The 19151-nt window shown below is 40.1% G+C and overlaps 1 protein-coding gene across 1 annotated transcript in view; it reads right to left on the bottom strand.

The window, feature by feature from the left end:
• The window catches only part of TMX4 (thioredoxin related transmembrane protein 4), a 42702-nt gene that overhangs the window by 16968 nt on the left and 6583 nt on the right, over positions 1–19151 (bottom strand). The window contains exons 2-4 of the mRNA XM_030872579.2: positions 18057–18172; positions 9396–9441; positions 7634–7762 (exon numbers count right to left, since the gene is read on the bottom strand). Coding sequence (XP_030728439.2) covers positions 7634–7762; positions 9396–9441; positions 18057–18172 — 291 coding nt within the window. The remainder of the gene's footprint in view (positions 1–7633; positions 7763–9395; positions 9442–18056; positions 18173–19151) is intronic.

Raw genomic sequence — 19151 nt, 5'->3', positions numbered from 1 at the left:
CACGAGGCTGCCCCACCAGTACCAGTGTAATCAGAGTCTCTAGGATGGCAGCCAGGGGTCAGTAGTTTTCCAAAGTCCACAGGTGATTCCCCTGGACAAGTAAGGATGCAAACCACTGCTCTCAATCATAGTAATGGCACTTCTTACCACTTCAAATTCAGAAAGGTAGAGTTTTGGCGAATCAATAAGCTGACTTTACAGTTCTCTGAAAATGTGAAGAAAGTGCAACACTGTCAGTTTTCGCTAGAAAACTAGTGCTCTTGAAACTCATAATTCCTTAAGAAGAATCCAACATCACAGACGTTAAGCCACACTGCATGATTTTTGGGAAATCGAGTCCAGAATAAGGCATGTTTTCTGCCCAATTCTCAAAGAGATCACACTAATATTGTATAAGTGATTAAGAAGGGCCCAGACCTGGAATCCACGACAAAGAAATGAAGCTGATAATTTGGTGGAGGGAGCAGAGACGGCAGCAGCCTAATTTTGCCTACGGGGTCCAAAAGTGGCCTTAAGTAAGCTTCCCTCAGAGAAGAAATTGACATCATCATGAAATACTAATGATACTCAGATATTTCAAATCTATCCCTAAGCCATTTTTTTCAACCAGAAATTTACTGCATTTCCCAAACTACACAAAAGTAAAAGTTTCAAGTAAGAGCCCAACCATCAGTCATGTCCATCTTTCTGCAAAAGTCACACAAAAGGATGATGGAGAGAACATCTTTATAACAGTTACACACTTCAAAACCACAAGCACCCAACCCAAGGGTATGTTAGCTAGAATTATGTAAGATTCACCTTTTAATTGTGTCCTGTGTCCTGCCAGGTCCGGTAAGGAGGGCTCTCACCCAGCTGGCAGGCCAGGTGTGACAGTCAGGCGCCTCCTTCCCCCATCCCCACCCCTGGCCCCCTGCCTACTGATGAATGTCCCTGAAGCTGAGTGGTGAGAGGTGGGAGCAGACAAGTGGCCCAGGTGGGCAGCGGGAGGAAAGCCTTGTTTGTATGTTATAACAATGACAGTGATGCTCATGACAATGGGACTGCTCAAGCTCAAACCGTGTCAACAATGCAGATACAGAGCCTCAGGAAGACTGAAGACATGAGCATCTATTTGTTGGCCCTGAGTGGGCAGCAGCCGGAAAGTGAAAGTGCCACTGGATCCCTCTCCCTCTCTTCTGCATTACAGCTCCCATCTTACCTGGTCCATCACAAGAAGGGAGCCTGGGTCAAAGGGTGGCCCAGAGTGGCAGGGATGCCAGGAGGGGACAGAAGGAGCTCTGGGGTGAGGAGTGAAAAGAGAGAAAAGTCTCACAGGCACTCCAGCCACCAGCTGTCAGAGGTTCTCCAGGCCAGGCCAAACTACAGGAAGGGAAGCCCCGAGCAAGGGAAGCTGAAACCCGAACACGGTCAAAGTGATGACTGGAAACGCTTAATCCCTCTGTCAGTCAAAGAAAAGCTGCTGTGTCTTCAGTCCCCATCACTAAGGAGGCCCAGCACATTATTGGATTCTGGGTACTGGAGAAAAATGCATGCCTCATTAAAGAGGTCTTGCCAATCACAAGGAAGCAGAGCATCCATGGGCAGCTGCCTGGTCCTGGCATCTCAGTTTGGCATGGAGGGGTGGCAGCTGCTCTTTGGGGGAAATCTCTCTCACTTCACCTGAGGCAAAGCTGCTGGCAACAGTGTCTCCATTTAGAGGCTCCCCTGAGTGCCTGAGGGAGCTCTCCTAAATGCCACCAGTGATGTGCACCACAGCACCGCCACTGTTCAACCTCAGCACCCACTCTGCACGGCCACCAGTGGTGGCCCCGCTCAGCAGGCAAAACTCAAGGCCATTCTCACTGCAATAGGATGAGGCCAACCTGCAATACGGACCTCAACCATGTCCCTCAGGAAGAAGTTAGAATCTTATTTCAGTCTATTATCTATTGTAACCCGCCCAAAGCAGCTTAGAGCAACCTGCTAATTTTTGTCACCACCAATAATCACAGGGGGATAAAGGCCACCCCCACCCCACTAGAGAGACCACTCCCACTACCTGCAGCCCAAAGGGGCACAAGGCACTTCAGTTAGGTTTTGCAGCCCCCATTCCATTGGTCTGGGTGGGGTCAGATGGGTATAATAATAGGGTATTGTATTTATGATTTGCAAAACGAGTTCTTACCTTTAACAGAATGACACATTTGGTATCTCTTTCAAAACAATTGATTAAAAAAAGCTATAATTTGATGATCATTATAGGTGGGTAAAGGGTACATGGGGGTTATTGTACTATTTTCTGTACTTTTATGTATGTTTGAAAGTTTCCATAATAAAAAGTGAAAAAAAAAATTGAGTTCTTGTACAAAAATATAGAACAAAGTGGCTCATACCATTATGATTTGTGTATGATTCATACTTGTTACAAGCAAAATAACATGTTGCCTTAAAATACTACCAGAATATAATAAGGAAAAAAATGGAAATGGATGAATTCCTAAAAATGCCACACATCTACTGGTAGCTACAATTTCCAAATTCAATACATCATTCCCAAGATAAGTTAAAAGGCAAACATTTTGGGCTTCACTGGTGGCACAGTGGTTGAGAGTCCACCTGCCAATGCAGGGGACACGGGTTCGTGCCCCGGTCCAAGGCAAACATTTTAAAAGGAAGGTCTGAAAAACATACATTTTTCAAAGGATCACCTGCAAGTTTAAGAATTAATTCCAATTTTTCTACATTCTCAGAACTCATAAAGTCTCAAAAATCCTGTGGATCAGTCCCTTTTCCAGCCCACTTTCTAACCTTCTGGAATATGAAACCCATACACCATCCAGTGACACCTCCAATTAACAGCTGGGTTGCCACGCTATACTTCTCGGCTGAAGGCCCAGATTCCTACCCAAACACCTTGCGCCACCATGGCTACTTTTTAGCAAGGTCTGCAAGGTCCAGTGACTCAAAATTTCCCTCAGTCTCCTTAACTGGCTGTGGCCATTTTGGCAAGCTTGTCTCATGATGACCCCTGCAGGGGCTCGGCGTGGTGGGACGTGGAGTGGCAGGCACGCTGCCACCGGCGCGAGATGGCTTCCAGCATGTGGGGCAGATGTTTAAAACATATTTTAGATCCACCCATTCTCTCCATCCCCACTGCCACCACCCTGATCTGCACTGACACCATCCCTGGGCTAGACTCTACCTGTCTCGCCTCTCCACATGGCCTTTTCCACTCTCTGCTCACCGCGTGCGCTGCTAACATCCCAGCTCCTCACTGGCCACAGGCCTGCATGATCTGCTTCCTGCCCTCCTCGCTTTCTCAGTTTACACTCCTCTCCCACCCTTTCACTGGCCACCTTTCTGCTCCTCAACACACGGAGCTCTTTCCGATTTGGGGCCTGTGCGGATGCTATGCCCGTTCCTGGGAACGTTCCTCCCCTGCTCGTCACCTGGCTGGGCCATGCTGTCTTTAGATCTCACTTGCAGTCCTCCCCTCAGAGCAACCTCTCCTAGCCCCCATCTAATGTCTAATGCAGGGCCACACTCCCACAATTAGTCCCTGACTTAGTAAAGGTTTATTTTTTGTTTTTTTCTGAACAGTCCTTATCTAGACTATGATTCTTTACGTCCCTAGTTTTTTTCTTAATCTGTCTTACTTTAAGTCACCCGAGGAGAGCAGAGGGGTCACATCTGTCTTGTTCACTGCTGCACATCTAGCACTTGGAACAGTACCTGCATAAAATCAGTGCTCACATATTTGTAGAATGAAATGCCAGAGATGAGCTGCTTTTAGAATAAGCCATGTATTTCCTATAAATGCTACCAGATTACTTATTCCTGAAATATGGCATGATTTGACCCTATTTCAGCAGGGACATTCCTTACACTTATATATACTAACATAAAATTAATTACAGGGAAGAGTAAGACGCGGAGATCACGTTCCTCCCCACAGATACACCAGAAATACATCTACGCATGGAACAACTCCTACAGAGCATCTACTGAACGCTGGCAGAAGACCTCAGACCTCCCAAAAGGCAAGAAACCCCCCACGTACCTGGGTAGGGCAAAAGAAAAAACTAAACAGAGACAAAAGGATAGGGACGGGTCCTGCACCAGCGGGAGAGAGCTGTGAAGGACGAAAAGTGTCCACACACTAGGAAGCCCCTTCGCGGGTGGAGGCTTCGGGAGGCGGAGTGGGGGAGCTTGGGAGCCGCGGAGGAGAGCACAGCAACAGGGGTGCGGAGGACAAAGCGGACAGATTCCAGCGCAGAGGATCGGGCCGACCGGAACTCGCCAGCCGAGAGGCTTGTCCGCTCGCCCGCCGGGGCGGGCGGGACTGGGAGCTGAGGCTCCGGCTTTTGTCGGAGCGCTGGGAGAGGACTGAGGTTGGCGGCGTGAACACAGCCTGCAGGGCGTTAGTGCACCGCGGCTGGCCGGGAGAGAGTCCGGGGAGAAGTCTGGAACTGCCGAAGAGGCAAGAGACTTTTACGTCCCTCTTTGTTTCCTGGTGCACGAGGAGAGGGGATTAAGAACGCTGCTTGAGAGAGCTCCAGGGACGGGCGCGAGCCGCGGCTAAAAGTGCGGAGCCCAGAGACAGACATGAGACGCTAGGGCCGCTGCTGCCGCCACCGGGAGGCCTGTGTGCGAACACAGGTCACTAGCCACACGCCCTTCCGGGGAGCCTGTGCAGCCCGCCACTGCCAGGGTCCCGGGATCCAGGGACAACTCCCCCGGGAGAACGCACAGGCGCGCCTCAGGCTGCAACTTCTCGCCAGCCTCTGCCGCCGCAGGCCCGCCCCACACTCCGTGCCCCTCCCTACCCCCGGGCCTGAGTGACCCAGAGCCTCCGAATCAGCGGCTCCTTTAACCCCGTCCTGTCTGAGCAAAGAACAGACGCCCTCCGGCGACCCACGCACAGGCGGGGCTAAATCCAAAGCTGAGCCCCTGGGAGCTGTGAGAACAAAGAAGAGAAAGGGAAGTCTCTCCCAGCAGCATCAGAAGCAGCGGATTAAAGCTCCACAATCAACTTGATGTACCCTGCATCTGTGGAATACCTGAATAGACAACCAATCATCCCAAATTAAGGAGCCCTGTGGATGAAAGGCTCTTGGTGCTGCAGCCAGGAGTCAGTGCTGTGCCTCTGAGGTGGGAGAGCCAACTTCAGGACACTGATCCACAAGACACCTCCCAGCTGCACATAATATCAAACAGCAAAAATTTCCGAGAGATCTCCATCTCAACGCCAGCACCCAGCTTCACTCAACGACCAGCAAGCTACAGTGCTGGACATCCTATGCCAAACAACTAGCAAGACAGGAACACAACCCCACCCATTAGCAGAGAGGCGGCCCAAAATCATAATAAGTCTACAGACACCCCAAAACACACCACCAGACGTGGACCTGCCCACCAGAAAGACAAGATCTAGCCTCATCCACCAGAACACAGGCACTAGTACCCTCCACCAGGAAGCCTACACAACCCACTGAACCAACCTTAGCCACTGGGGACAGACACAAAAAACAACAGGAACTACGAACCTTCAGCCTGCAAAAAAGGAGACCCCAAACACAGTAAGATAAGCAAAATGAAAAGACAGAAAAACACACCGCAGATGAAGGAGCAAGATAAAAACCCATCAGACCTAACAAATGAAGAGGAAATAGGCAGTCTACCTGAAAAAGAATTCAAAATAATGATAGTAAGGTTGATCCGAAATCTTGGAGATAGAATGGACAATAGAATGGACAAAATGCAAGAATCAGTTAACAAGGACCTAGAAGAACTAAAGATGAAACAAGCAACGATGAACAACACAATAAATGAAATTAAAAGTACTCTAGATGGGATCAATAGCAGAATAACTGAGGCAGAAGAACGGATAAGTGACCTGGAAGATAAAATAGTGGAAATAACTACTGCAGAGCAGAATAAAGAAAAAAGAATGAAAAGAACTGAGGACAGTCTCAGAGACCTCTGGGACAACATTAAACGCACCAACATTCGAATTATAGGGGTTCCAGAAGAAAAAGAGAAAAAGAAAGGGACTGAGAAAATATTTGAAGAGATTATAGTTGAAAACTTCCCTAATATGGGAAAGGAAATAGTTAATCAAGTCCAGGAAGCACAGAGAGTCCCATACAGGATAAATCCAAGGAGAAATACGCCAAGACACATATTAATCAAACTGTCAAAAATTAAATACAAAGAAAACATATTAAAAGCAGCAAGGGAAAAACAACAAATAACACACAAGGGAATCCCCATAAGGTTAACAGCTGATCTTTCAGCAGAAACTCTGCAAGCCAGAAGGGAGTGGCAGGACATATTGAAAGTGTTGAAGGAGAAAAACCTGCAACCAAGATTACTCTACCCAGCAAGGATCTCATTCAGATTTGATGGAGAAATTAAAACCTTTAGAGACAAGCAAAAGCTGAGAGAGTTCAGCACCACCAAACCAGCTCTACAACAACTGCTAAAGGAACTTCTCTAGGCAAGAAACACAAAAGAAGGAAAAGACCTACAATAACAAACCCAAAACAATTAAGAAAATGGGAATGGGAACACACATATCGATAATTACCTTAAATGTAAATGGACTAAATGCTCCCACCAAAAGACACAGATTGGCTGAATGGATACAAAAACAAGACCCATATATTTGCTGTCTACAAGAGACCCGTATGCTAACACATATATATGGAATTTAAGAAAAAAAAAATGTCATGAAAAACCTAGGGGTGAAACAGGAATAAAGACACAGACTTACTAGAGAATGGACTTGAGGCTATGGGGAGGGGGAAGGGTAAACAGTGACAAAGCAATAAAGAGGCATGGACATGTATACACCACCAAACGTAAGGTAGATAGCTAGTGGGAAGCAGCCGCATAGCACAGGGAGATCAGCTTGGTGCTGTGTGACCGCCTGGAGGGGTGGGATAGGGAGGGTGGGAGGGAGAGTGACGCAAGCGGGAAGAGATATGGGAACATATGTATATGTATAACTGATTCATTTTGTTGTGAAGCTGAAACTAACATACCATTGTAAAGCAATTATGCTCCAATAAAGATGTTTAAAAAAAAAAAAAAAAATTAATTACAAATATGACAATTCACTCAAAATTAAAACTGTGAAAAAGTTATTATGGCTTGGCCTTATCTGTCTCACCAAGCATTATACAGTTTGCCATTATGGCCAAAAGTTACCCCAGCGGTATTCTGCTAGGCAGCCAAAGACACCATCAGTCTTATTTTCCACACGGATACATGAGCAATTCCTTCATGAACTATAATTCAAGAAACAGTTGCTCCTCTATCTTATGAATAATTTATACGGAAGGAAGGATGGTAAATGGTGTTCACCATATTTTGTAAAGAGAAAACAGGTGACATGGTGCAGAAGTTAGAGGAGAGGATTTCTGTAACCCACCTGAATCTGGGTACTTAATTCCCAGTATCCTAACAACCAGCTGAAACATATGTGGGTCACAAAACCAGAAACACAACATGGGCCAAGCATAGGCATGTGTAGTCTGGGTAACCAGAAGTGAATATGAAGAAAAATGTAGACTGTCAAGTTCTATGGGTTGTTAACTTGAGACCTTCTGTTCTATTAATAACACCTTGTCATTAAAAAACAAGTTACGTTAGAGAAGCCGGGGATTTCCAGCCAGTCAGAGGCTCAACTGATTGCCACTTCTTCTCTAAGATATAGTTCTGCAGGTCTTCATAGATTCCTGGGCCACGGTAACGGCGGAATATCCCATCCTTTGCACTGTAAATTATAAAAACAAATAGAAAATAAATCCATTAAAATATCAAGTATTACAGACAATGAAAATCAAAATAACTATTGGTTTTACATGTGAACTCCTCTCTGAATTTTAACTTGGCTCAAATGAAGAAAAAGAAATGTTATAGTTAGGTATAAGTCAGAAAGCACGCATAAATACTTATCTAGTACAAATGAGGAATTCCAAAACAGAAAGTATTAAATATTCTATTTTATTACTGCACAATTTGTGACTATAAGCAAAGTCCTTGGCACTGTCTAATCTGCCAAGTTACTTTTTATTATTTTTGCAACCAATTATTCCGATTTTTCTCTTATAGCAGCAAAACAGCAATTGTTATCAAGTTTTAAAAAATTGTATCCAAATTTCCAAATCTATGTCATCCAAGTCCCTCCCCTGAAAATTAACAAAATGCCTCTTAGTCTCACATACGCCTTTCGTCTTCCCTCCCTCTCGCTTTCTTGCCAGTCAAGCTTCCTAGAGGACGAGTCTACACTTGCCATTTTCTCCTCTTACATTACTCATTCAACACTCCTGCAGTCGGGGGTCCTGCGTCCATGACTCCATGGAAACTGCTCATATTAGAGGTCTCCAATGACTCTTAAGTGCCATATCCATGGAGCACTTTTCTGCCATTTTTCCTGGGTGGATCATTGGCACTGTCCACTGCTGAGCCTCCCTTCCCTTGGCTTTTATGACATGAGCTCTCTGGACTTCTTCCTACTACTCTGTCCATCCCTTCTCATTTCCACACTCCCTGTTTCCCTTTGCAGATGTCCTAATGGTGGTCAACTCAGGTTCTATCCTTGACCTGCTTCTCTTCCCAATGTATCTATTTCTCATTGTCTATATTTCTACTGTTATCTAAACCCCAGTATGTATCTCTAGCCTAGATCTTTCTTAAGAGCTTTAGATCCTGAAATCAAGCTATCACCTAAACTTCCCCATTTGGAATTAGCATAAACCCTTCACATTATCTTCTCTATTCTGGCCTCTATCTTCCAAACTTCACCTTATTCTAACGGCTCCTCAAAGGCTTTCACTAGTTAAGAATGGCCCATTGGTAAGCCATCACAGGCTCCTTCCTCCTTATGGCTAATCAATCACCAGTTCCAATGATCCCATCTCCTAAGTATCTCCGGAATCCATCCCTTTCTCCTTCCCCCCTCTCACTACCTAAGCCTCTCTGGCCCCATCACCCAGGATGATCCAGCTGTACCCTATGGGCCAGCCACAGAGAACTAGTTACAGTTCTCTGAAGGTTATCTCCTTTTCTCCTGGGCTTTTCCATGATACATCCTCTATCTGGAAAGGCCTTCTCTACCTTGCCTGCTTAACCTATTCCTTCCTATCTATTAAGAATCATCCCATCTTTTACATCATCAGAAAAATCTTCTTTGACCTCCTCACCTATTTGCTACCTGAAATTAGGTTCCTTTCTCTGTAGCACCCTGAGCATTCCTCTCTTCTAATCACTATCATTCAGTGCAGACCAGTCTTTCTCCCTTCAAATGCTAAGCTGCATGAGTGACGGTTATGGAAAACAACTTAGAATACTGGTACACATCTACTGATTTCTAATCTTTGTAAAACCAGAAAATTATTTGAACTTACTGAAAAAATGCTGGGAGGGTAGTGACAAAGAAGCGGCCACTCAAACCTACAAGAAGCATAGACAAAAAAAGTTACAAGTCAAACTCAGACTAAACCAAGCATCTAACTTAAGGTGCAAGAACAAACAGCCTTGAGCTTGTTCTTACAACCACATTAGCAAAATCTTTCCCATTACTGAATCACATTTACTATTTTTTTAAAATAAATTTTTACCCATTTTTATTTACCTAATACTTTCTAGTCATGACATACAACTTGCTTATCTTTGATGTGTTAAACTAGAGTTTTCTGGCTTGTGTAATACTTAGAATTATATGGTGGCTGAAAGGATAGGTTTTAGAGACTAAACACTAACTACATATCAATTGTTATGCCAGGTACACCGTGAAGACAAAGATAAAGAAAACCCTTAGTCACTCAGCAAATATTTACTAAGCACCTTCTTTGTTCTGGGCACTGTGATAACTATTCAAGATATAGATAAACAAAAAATGCGTACAGTCTAGTGGCAGAGGGAAAAACTTAATCAAAATAATCACAACCATGACTACAAACAGAGATTGATGATACTAAGGGGCATGCAACAAAAACCTGAATGATATAGGAGTAATGAGCATAATGCTCTTTAAATGTTTACAAATAAATAATGTTTATGTGGGCACCAAAAGTGAGTAAGCCTGGTTCTGGCAAAGAGAAGCAAAGCTGAAGGCTATCTCTGGCCAGCATGGAAAAATGAGACATTATTTTCACCTTTCTCAAAACTTCTGCTTTTCCCATTGAAGAACAATCTGGAAAAAATCAAATAGCTATTCAAATAAAGTGGCTCAAATTTTACATCTCTCCTGTCTCACCTGCAATTTGAAACACTGAAGCTTTACTTTTAATAACACGGGAAATTTGCTTATACCCATTCTATAAGTTAAACCTATATTCAGTATAATAATTATTAATTAATGATGAGTCTTCCCAAAAAACAATTACTTTTTTTTTTCTGATATCAAACCAAGTAGACTCTAAAACATCCCTATGGCACTTAAAAGAAAAGATAGTATTCTGAAGGTAATAAAAATCAATTTACAAAAAGAAACATTTACTACATACACTTATCATTGTACATCTGGGGGGGGGGGAAAAAGGTTGTACTGGCAGTTGCAAAAACACATGTGACCTGAGAAGTCCACTGAGGATTTAACAAGCATGTTCACCTCTAACATTGTTTGGAAATACAGCCCAGCAGGGGAACAAGGGTATTTTTTAATAAATTTCCAATGCTAAATTACTAGGGGAAAAAGCATTGGTAATCCTAAACTATTATATGCTTTAAGCTTAAAATAATTACTGCAAACAGTTTCACCTCATTTCTCTCCTAGCTAGAGATTCTTATGACCATTCAAAAATTTTATCTAAGGAGTTACAGTATTAAGGAATTATGCTTTGTTTATATGGCCTTTTAAAGTAGAATGAACAAACAGCATCCCATCGCTACCTCAAGTTTCTATTTAGATTTTATTTTTATCAGAATAAATAGGATTTCTAATATATGTTAGGTATCACTGAAAGCAGTATTTTTAACTTGTTCCTTAAAATCCTTCATGTGATCTTGGTCATCATTGGCCATGGCAATAAATAAAAAATAAATACATCTTTTTTTTTTTTTTGTGGTACGCGGGCCTCTCACTGTTGTGGCCTCTCCCGTTGAGGAGCACACGCTCTGGACGCGCAGGCTCAGCGGCCATGGCTCACGGGCCTAACCGCTCCGCAGCATGTGGGATCCTCCCAGACCGGGGCACGAACCCGGGGCACGAACCCTCCCAGACCGGGGCACGAACCCATGTCCCCTGCATCGGCAGGTGGACTCTCAACCACTGTGCCACCAGGAAAGCCCAAAAATAAATCTTAAAAATAGTTTATAAAACATTAACTTATACAAAATCTTAAAAGTAGTTCATAAAACGAAAAGACAACCCTCAGAATGGGAGAAAATATTTGCAAACGAGTCAACGGACAAAGGATTAATCTCCAAAACATACAAGCAGCTCATGCAGCTCAATATTAAAAAAACAAACAACCCAATCCAAAAATGGGCAGGAGACCTAAATAGACATTTCTCCAAAGAAGACATACAGATGGCCAAGAGGCACATGAAAAGCTGCTCAACATCATTAATTATTAGAGAAATGCAAATCAAAACTACAATGAGGTAACACCTCACACCAGTTAGAATGGGAATCATCAGAAAATCTACAAACAACAAATGCTGGAGAGGATGTGGAAAGAAGGGAACCCTCTTGCACTGTTGGTGGGAATGTAAATTGATACAGCCACTATGGAGAACAGAATGGAGGTTCCTTAAAAAACGAAAAATAGAATTACCATATGACCCAGCAATCTCACTACTGGGCATATACACAGAGAAAACCATAATTCAAAAAGACACATGTACCCCAGTGTTCACTGCAGCACTATTTACAATAGCCAGGTCATGGAAGCAACCTAAATGCCCATTGACAGACGAATGGACAAAGAAGATGTGGTACATATATACAATGGAATATTACTCAGCTATAAAAAGGAACGAAATGGGTCATTTGTAGAGACATGGATGGACCTAGAGACTGTCATACAGAGAGAAGTAAGTCAGAAAGAGAAAAATATCATATATTAACGCATATATGTGGAATCTAGAAAAATGGTACAGATGAACCATTTGCAAGGCAGAAATAGAGACACAGATGTAGAGAACAAATGTATGGACACCAAAGAGGGAAACTGTGGGGCGGGGGTGGTGGTGGGATGAATTGGGAGATCAGGATTGACATATATACACTAATATGTATAAAATAGATAACTAATAAAAACCTGCTGTATAAAAAAAATAGTTCATAAAACACATTAAATTATACAATATGAATTTCCAGATTCATGAGCCAGCTTACCTGGGGTTAAACTCCACTTCTGCCTCTCAATAGTTTTTAATATGAGACAGTTAATTTAAACTCTCTGGGCTTCAGTTTTCTTATTATAAATGGGCATCACAATTTCTATCTTGCAGTATTGTAGCATTAAGTGATTTTATATTTATATAGCACATAGAAAACAGGGTCTGACATATAAGTACTTAATAAATGTTATTAATTTCTTTATTTAAATCTCTGATTCAAAGTTAGAATAAAATAAGAGGATGTAACAAACACTAGTTTAGTCTTAAGTGCTTTGGAAATTGTGCCTTATTTTGGATAACATAACTTAAAATTTTATAAATAAATGCACCCATGAAAATCAATGCGAAAATAAAAAAGAAACACAGTGATGGATGGTCTCTGAGATTTCTGCATCTTTCTCATTCAGGCTAGACGGTACAACAGCACACTTGTTCCCCAAATGGCTACATTAAAGGGTATAAGAAATTTATAGTTTTTGATATGAATGTCTTCTAATTTTTAATACTGATACTATGTAATGTTAAGGGAGACCTTCATCACCTGAAAAGTTAAACCATGACCACCTTGGAACACAGAAGCACCATGTGAGGTTGTGGCTTTATGATTTAAAAACAAGTATAGATCTTAAAGAATTATAACAGGGCAGCAGCTCATTTCAAGGTTTGCATAATGGTTCACTGACACAAACTTCAGAAAGTATGGAAGAAACAAGCACACCTCAAATACTTAAGGAGACATCCCAAAATTTCTACGGTACCTTTTATACTTTAAGGGTAACTTCCACTTTAAAATGAAGATTGCACTGCAGCATAAAATGACATTAATCCAAAATGCAGAAAAAATTTTAATTTCTTATTAGCAAGCTTATCTTAAACACATATAGCAAAAGAAAAAGAAGAATTAAAGATTAGAGAAATAAAATTTATGGCAGGGAACTAATTTCATATGCAAAAGCACAACAGAAATTATTTAAATTTAATATTAAGAAAATGGGGACAGCTACTAGCTTTTGTTCTATCATTTATTAGCTGTGTTATTTTAGGCATGTTACTTAACCTCTCTGAGCCTCAGTTTTATGAGTAATAATATATAAATAGTTTGTTCTTCCTAGGATTGTAATGAAGCTAAAATGTATGTAAGTGCTTAACACAATTACAGGCTGAAGTAAATGCTACTAAATGTTAGTTTTTTTTATTAATTTTTATTAGAGTATGGTTGCTTTACAATGTTGTGTTAGCCTACATTGCAGAACAAAATGAATCAGCCATACACATACAGATATCCCCTCCCTTTCATACTTCCCTCCCATTTAGGTTACCACCAGGCATTAGGCAGAGTTCCCTGTGCTTTACAGTACGTTCCCAGCAGTTGTCTATTTTATACATAGTATCAATAACACATATGTGTTAATCCCAGTCTCCCAATTCCTCCCTCCCCACCCCTTTCCCCCTTGGTATCCATACATTTGTTCTCTACGTCTGTGTCTCTATTTCTGCCTTGCAAATAAGATCATCTATACCATTTTTCTAGATTCCACATGTATGAGTTACTATACGATACTCGCTTTTCTCTTTCTGACTTACTTCACTCTGTATAACACTCTCTAGGTACATCCACGTCTCTACAAATGACCCAATTTCATTCCTTTTTATGGCTGCGTAATATTCCACAGTTAGTTATTATCACCAAAGACAGAAGTAGAAGGAAAACAATTTAAAAAAAAAAGTAAAACTAATCTTACCTTTGAAATTGAAATAAAGTTGTCAGTAAAAATAGAATACAAAAGACTAAGTTTTACAATTACAAAATTAAAATATCAACACTAACTAAAGTACAGTAAACTAAATTGTCTTCTATAATAAATTAGTGGCTTTAAAGACAGCACTTATTCTTGACCATGGTAAGGGTCTGGTTTACCTCTCATCTAGTGCAACAGCCATGGGTGTTCTGAGCAGCTGCTCTTTTCCTGTCCTGGACAACTAAGCTCATCCGCATGGAACAGAAGGTTCAAGTATATACTCATTAAATTTAATTTTCCAAAGTCAACTCAACTGAAACATCATCTGGCCTATGCAGTATTAAACAGGCAATATAATGCAATCTAATCTAAGGCCTGTGCTCTCCTTGACTTCTACATCTCAGCTGTAAAAATGCAGTGTCTTTATAATCCTGAAATCTTATTTTCTATTTCAAATACCTAAAAAATCTCTTATTAGATATACCAATGGAAGAGTTACAGGCATAACTGAAGAGTATGCATTAACACCTCAAAAATTCTTGCTTTCCCTTCTTTTTAAAAAAGAAATGAAATTATCCCTAACTAGCACTCCTGTGCACAGCAGCCCTGATGAAAGATACAGTAATGCAGATCTGTACCCAAATATCAATCTGTATACAGAAATATCTAGTAAAGAGCTCAGCCCTGGGGAAAATAATATCATTTTGACGGCTTCCCACTCATTCAGGAGGTAAGATTTTGTAAAAATGAAGTAAATACTTAAATAGCTTCCAAGAATAGGGACAAGCTGCCCCAGAGGTTTGCCACATAAGGCATGTTCTCTTCATTCAGCTTTCAGGACCCCATACTTCTCCATCTCCTTCCTGCTTCACTGGCTTCTCCTTTTCTGCTGCTGGAAATTCTTTTCTTCTAAATGTTGTAATGCCCCAGTTCTCAATCCACAGAACACTTCTCTGCACACACTCCCTAGGTAATCTCAATTCGTCCCTTTGCTTCAAATACCATCTACACTGATGATCCTTAAATGTCTATCTCTAGCTCACCTCTATTTGGATTTCTATGAAACATCTCCAAATTAAACCCTGTCCCAAACCTGATCCTCCTTCAGTCTCCTCCATCTTCTTTCCTCTCACCAAGTGCTACAACCAATCTACTGGGAAATCCTTTAGGATATTCCACCCAAATGCCGTATCTCCAATCCAGTCACTTACCACTGCTGCTACTAGTGCAAGCCACCATCCTCTCCACTCTGGGCTATTGCATTAACCTCTGAACTTCTCTTCTTGCTTACACTTCCGACCTCCTACAGACAATTTTTCACATAGCCAAATGAATACTTATAAAACATGAATCAAATCATGTCACTCCCGTGCTCAAAACCTTCCAGTAGCTTCCTTTCTATCATACTTGGTATAAAACCTAAACTCCTTGCCATGGCCAACAACAGCCTAAATGGTCTGGTCCCTAGCTCCTTCTCCAGTCCCATTTGTCTCAAGGACCCCACTGGCTACCATATTGTTTCTCAAATAAGCCAATTACTCCTACCTGCACATGCTGTTTGCTCTGCCTGGAATGCTCCTCCCCTAAACCTTGTTGAAATTCATTTCCTTAATTTGTCAAGACCTACAGTCAAACAGCCCTTCCCTGGACATCCTATTAAAATAGTGGCTCCCACCATTTTCTACATTTTTACCCTGCTTTCTTTTTCATCATAGCCCTTACTACCACCAGACATTATTTCCCAGTTTTCTTTTGTGATTGTTTATCCCCTTCACTAGAATGTAAGTTCAATGAGGAGCCAGGTCTTTTCTTCCTTATTCACCTGCACCATTATTTACCTGCATCATTCGTCTGTATCACTGTTATCCAGAACAGGGTCTGGTGCATGGTATCAACTCAAAAATTGGTTGCATAAACATATTATTTCTAAATGCTATTAAAATATTATTTGAAAGCATTAGGTTTGTAATTTAAAGTAAAATTATAAACATAAAATAGTTTTATAAACATAAAATAATCTAAAGTGAAATATTCTCTAGGCCACTCAGTCACGTGTGTAGAATTCTGGCTCCTAATTTTTACTTATCAGTTACAGGTTTTCAGTTGTTACCATTTAAAAGAATTCTAGAGCCTCTACTTTAAAAATACTAAGACACAAAACAACCACATTTTGTTTTTTGAACTTTGTTTCTTCACTAGTTTCGTAGGACATCAGACCAAAGACTTTTTTTCTTCTTCTTTGAAGAGGTTTTACACTTATATAAATACTATGAGTCAATGATAAATTTGCTTTTAATATATTTTGTCATAATCAATTTCTCTTACTTCATTATCGAAAAAGCATTTCATCCATTCACAATGGAAAAACAGTTTATAAGTCTACATTTTAGGAGGAAAGACAGTATTCAGTTAGACTTTAGATCTGTGAATCCATCACAAAGCTAACTGTTTAATTCGTTTAATTCAAATCATGCTGTGAATTCACAGCAGGTATGCCAAAAGGCTGAAATGGGAATAGGCCGGCTGCATGTCTAAGAAACTCATCATAAAATGTGTCTGGTGCCCACAAATTAACAAGGACTCAAACTATTAAAAACACAAAAACAAGTTTACCACAGATATGTCATTGCAATGATTTGACCTCCAAGCAGGAAAACTAATAGCCCAAATCATGAACTAATAACTATAACTGTCCATCTCTAAATAGCAGAGAGGCAGAAGTGGTTTTGTTTTAAATGCTTAAAAAGATTGAGGCTTGAGGACTCATGGCTTGTAGCAGAAATCTCTCTCCATGGGTTTGTCAACACATAGATCTTAACGGACACCATTCATTTTGTTGTCCCAGTAACTGGTAATTCATTATTTTGTGTTTATTGAACTCAGTTATTACAGAGAAGGAATAGCTACATTTCCACACCTACCATCTTTTTCCCCCTTGTGAAAGGATGCAATAGGTAGAAATTAAATATAGATAGGAAAACAATTACTTATAAAGTTTTAAAATAGTCAAATTTGAGATTTAAATCATAAAAACCCAACTTTTCTCAATTTATATATAATACACAAAGTTACATAAAGTTATTTTTAAACTATAAATACAAATTTACTGTGTGTATCTTTTCAGAATTAGTCTCCTTTATCTCCCTCTTTTGAAAAATTATATCATTAACAACTAATAAATGTAGATGGTGACAGAATTAGAAATTTACCATTCTGTAGCTCTTAATAAAATATTTGATTCAGGTAAGATCATTACAGATCTTAAAAGCCTAAAGTATCACCCCACAGATTACTTTCCAGCTACAAAGTGGGGTCTTTTCTTTACAACTGAGATGTTTAGTGTCATCACCTTAACCAAATGCTCAAATTCAACATCACTAATAGTGACAGTACATGTCTTACGACGGGATACAATATAAAGTCACAGCATCACCTTTCCATAAATGTCTAATCCAAATTATGCATTTACACTGAAGTTCAAGTTTACAGAAAATATAAGAACAAGTTAAATGTCACCATAAGGAAACATCTAGGCAAATCCTTGGCCTGTTCTCTTCAGAATATCAATGGCATAGAAAGAACGGAGGACTATTCTAGATTGACAGAGACTAAGAACACATAACAACCAAATGTAATTGGTGAACCACGATTGGATCCTGGTTTAAAAAACTATAAAAAGTCATGTGGGAAATAATTAGGGAGATTTTAATATGCTGAAGTATTGAAGAGTGAAGTCTCATGATGTCTGCAACTTATTTTCAAATGACTTAGCAAAAAAATAATAAAAATATAAATATATATACATATGTATGTGTAAATACAAACACAGACAGATGGCAGATATGCTAAAATATTATCTTGATTTTAGGTGGTCAGTTCATGGGTAATCAATATTCTGGTCTTCCAACTTTTCTGAATGCTTGAAAAAATTAAAATTAAAAGCAACTAACTTTTGCATTTAATGTTCAACATTTACAGTACCTGGTTCTTGAATGACATCTACCTTCCCCACACTGATCTGAAGTATTTCACCATTCTTTGCAAAAGTCTCCCATTCTGAATCAGTCTGCTGACAGGATGGACACCAAGGGGCATAACTATAAAAGAATAATAGCTAATCAATATACATACATGAAAAATATCTGTAAAATAAAATAGAGAAATAGAGTATTTAAATTGACAAAATAAATTCTTAACTAAAGGGAGACACAAAAGCAAGTTTTCCCAAAGTCATTAGACAAAGAAAAACAGAAGCACATTTCCCTCCTAGAATTTAATATAAATATTATGAATATATAATATTTATATTTATATATTATTTATATATTATATTATTTATATATTATAAATACATATTATATTATAATATTATTATATTATTTATATAAGTATATAATATTTATATATATATTTCAGGAGGAATATCAATCCCCTGGGAAAAAATTAGCCAAAGTTTTAAGATTTTTCACAAATTACTATAATACTTAGAGTATTTTATTTCAATGTTATTGCTACAATCAACCCAAATTTTATCACTTTCCAGATAGTTTTTGATATTTGAGGGTGAACACTGTTTTGAAAGTGCTACTAAAGGAGAACAATTTTCATAAGGGTGCTCCTAAACTAGCCAAACCAGTTTCAAATCCATCAAAGCTACAAATCTGATGAGCAAAGACCACAAGATCTGCTAGTGGGTCCTCAAGAATGTGTGTCATTTCCAAAGATCTGTGGCAGTTCTGAACCATTTCGAGAAAGAAAGCAGAAGCTATAGGCTAAACCAACTCTACCTGACACTTAAGAATTAGAAGAACCTGTGTCTTCAATCAGAACTCTGCTTTTTACATTAATTTTTTTCATTCAATAAACATGAACTGAGCACCAACCAAGAAGCTGAGGCTATAGCACAGCTATAGATGTGCCTCCTCTCCTTAGGGAGTATACAGTCCAAAGAGGTAATTACAAACCAGGTGGCAAATGTGAGTATAGAAAAGATGGTATAGAGACACTCAGGCGCTGGGTGATCTCAGAAGAGCCCAAAGAGAAAGAAGCAACTGTGCTAAGATCTAAAGGAGGAGT

The sequence above is a fragment of the Globicephala melas genome, chromosome 15 (genome assembly GCF_963455315.2).
Source record: "Globicephala melas chromosome 15, mGloMel1.2, whole genome shotgun sequence".
NCBI lineage: Eukaryota > Metazoa > Chordata > Mammalia > Artiodactyla > Delphinidae > Globicephala > Globicephala melas.
This window is presented reverse-complemented; position numbering and strand designations above follow the sequence as displayed.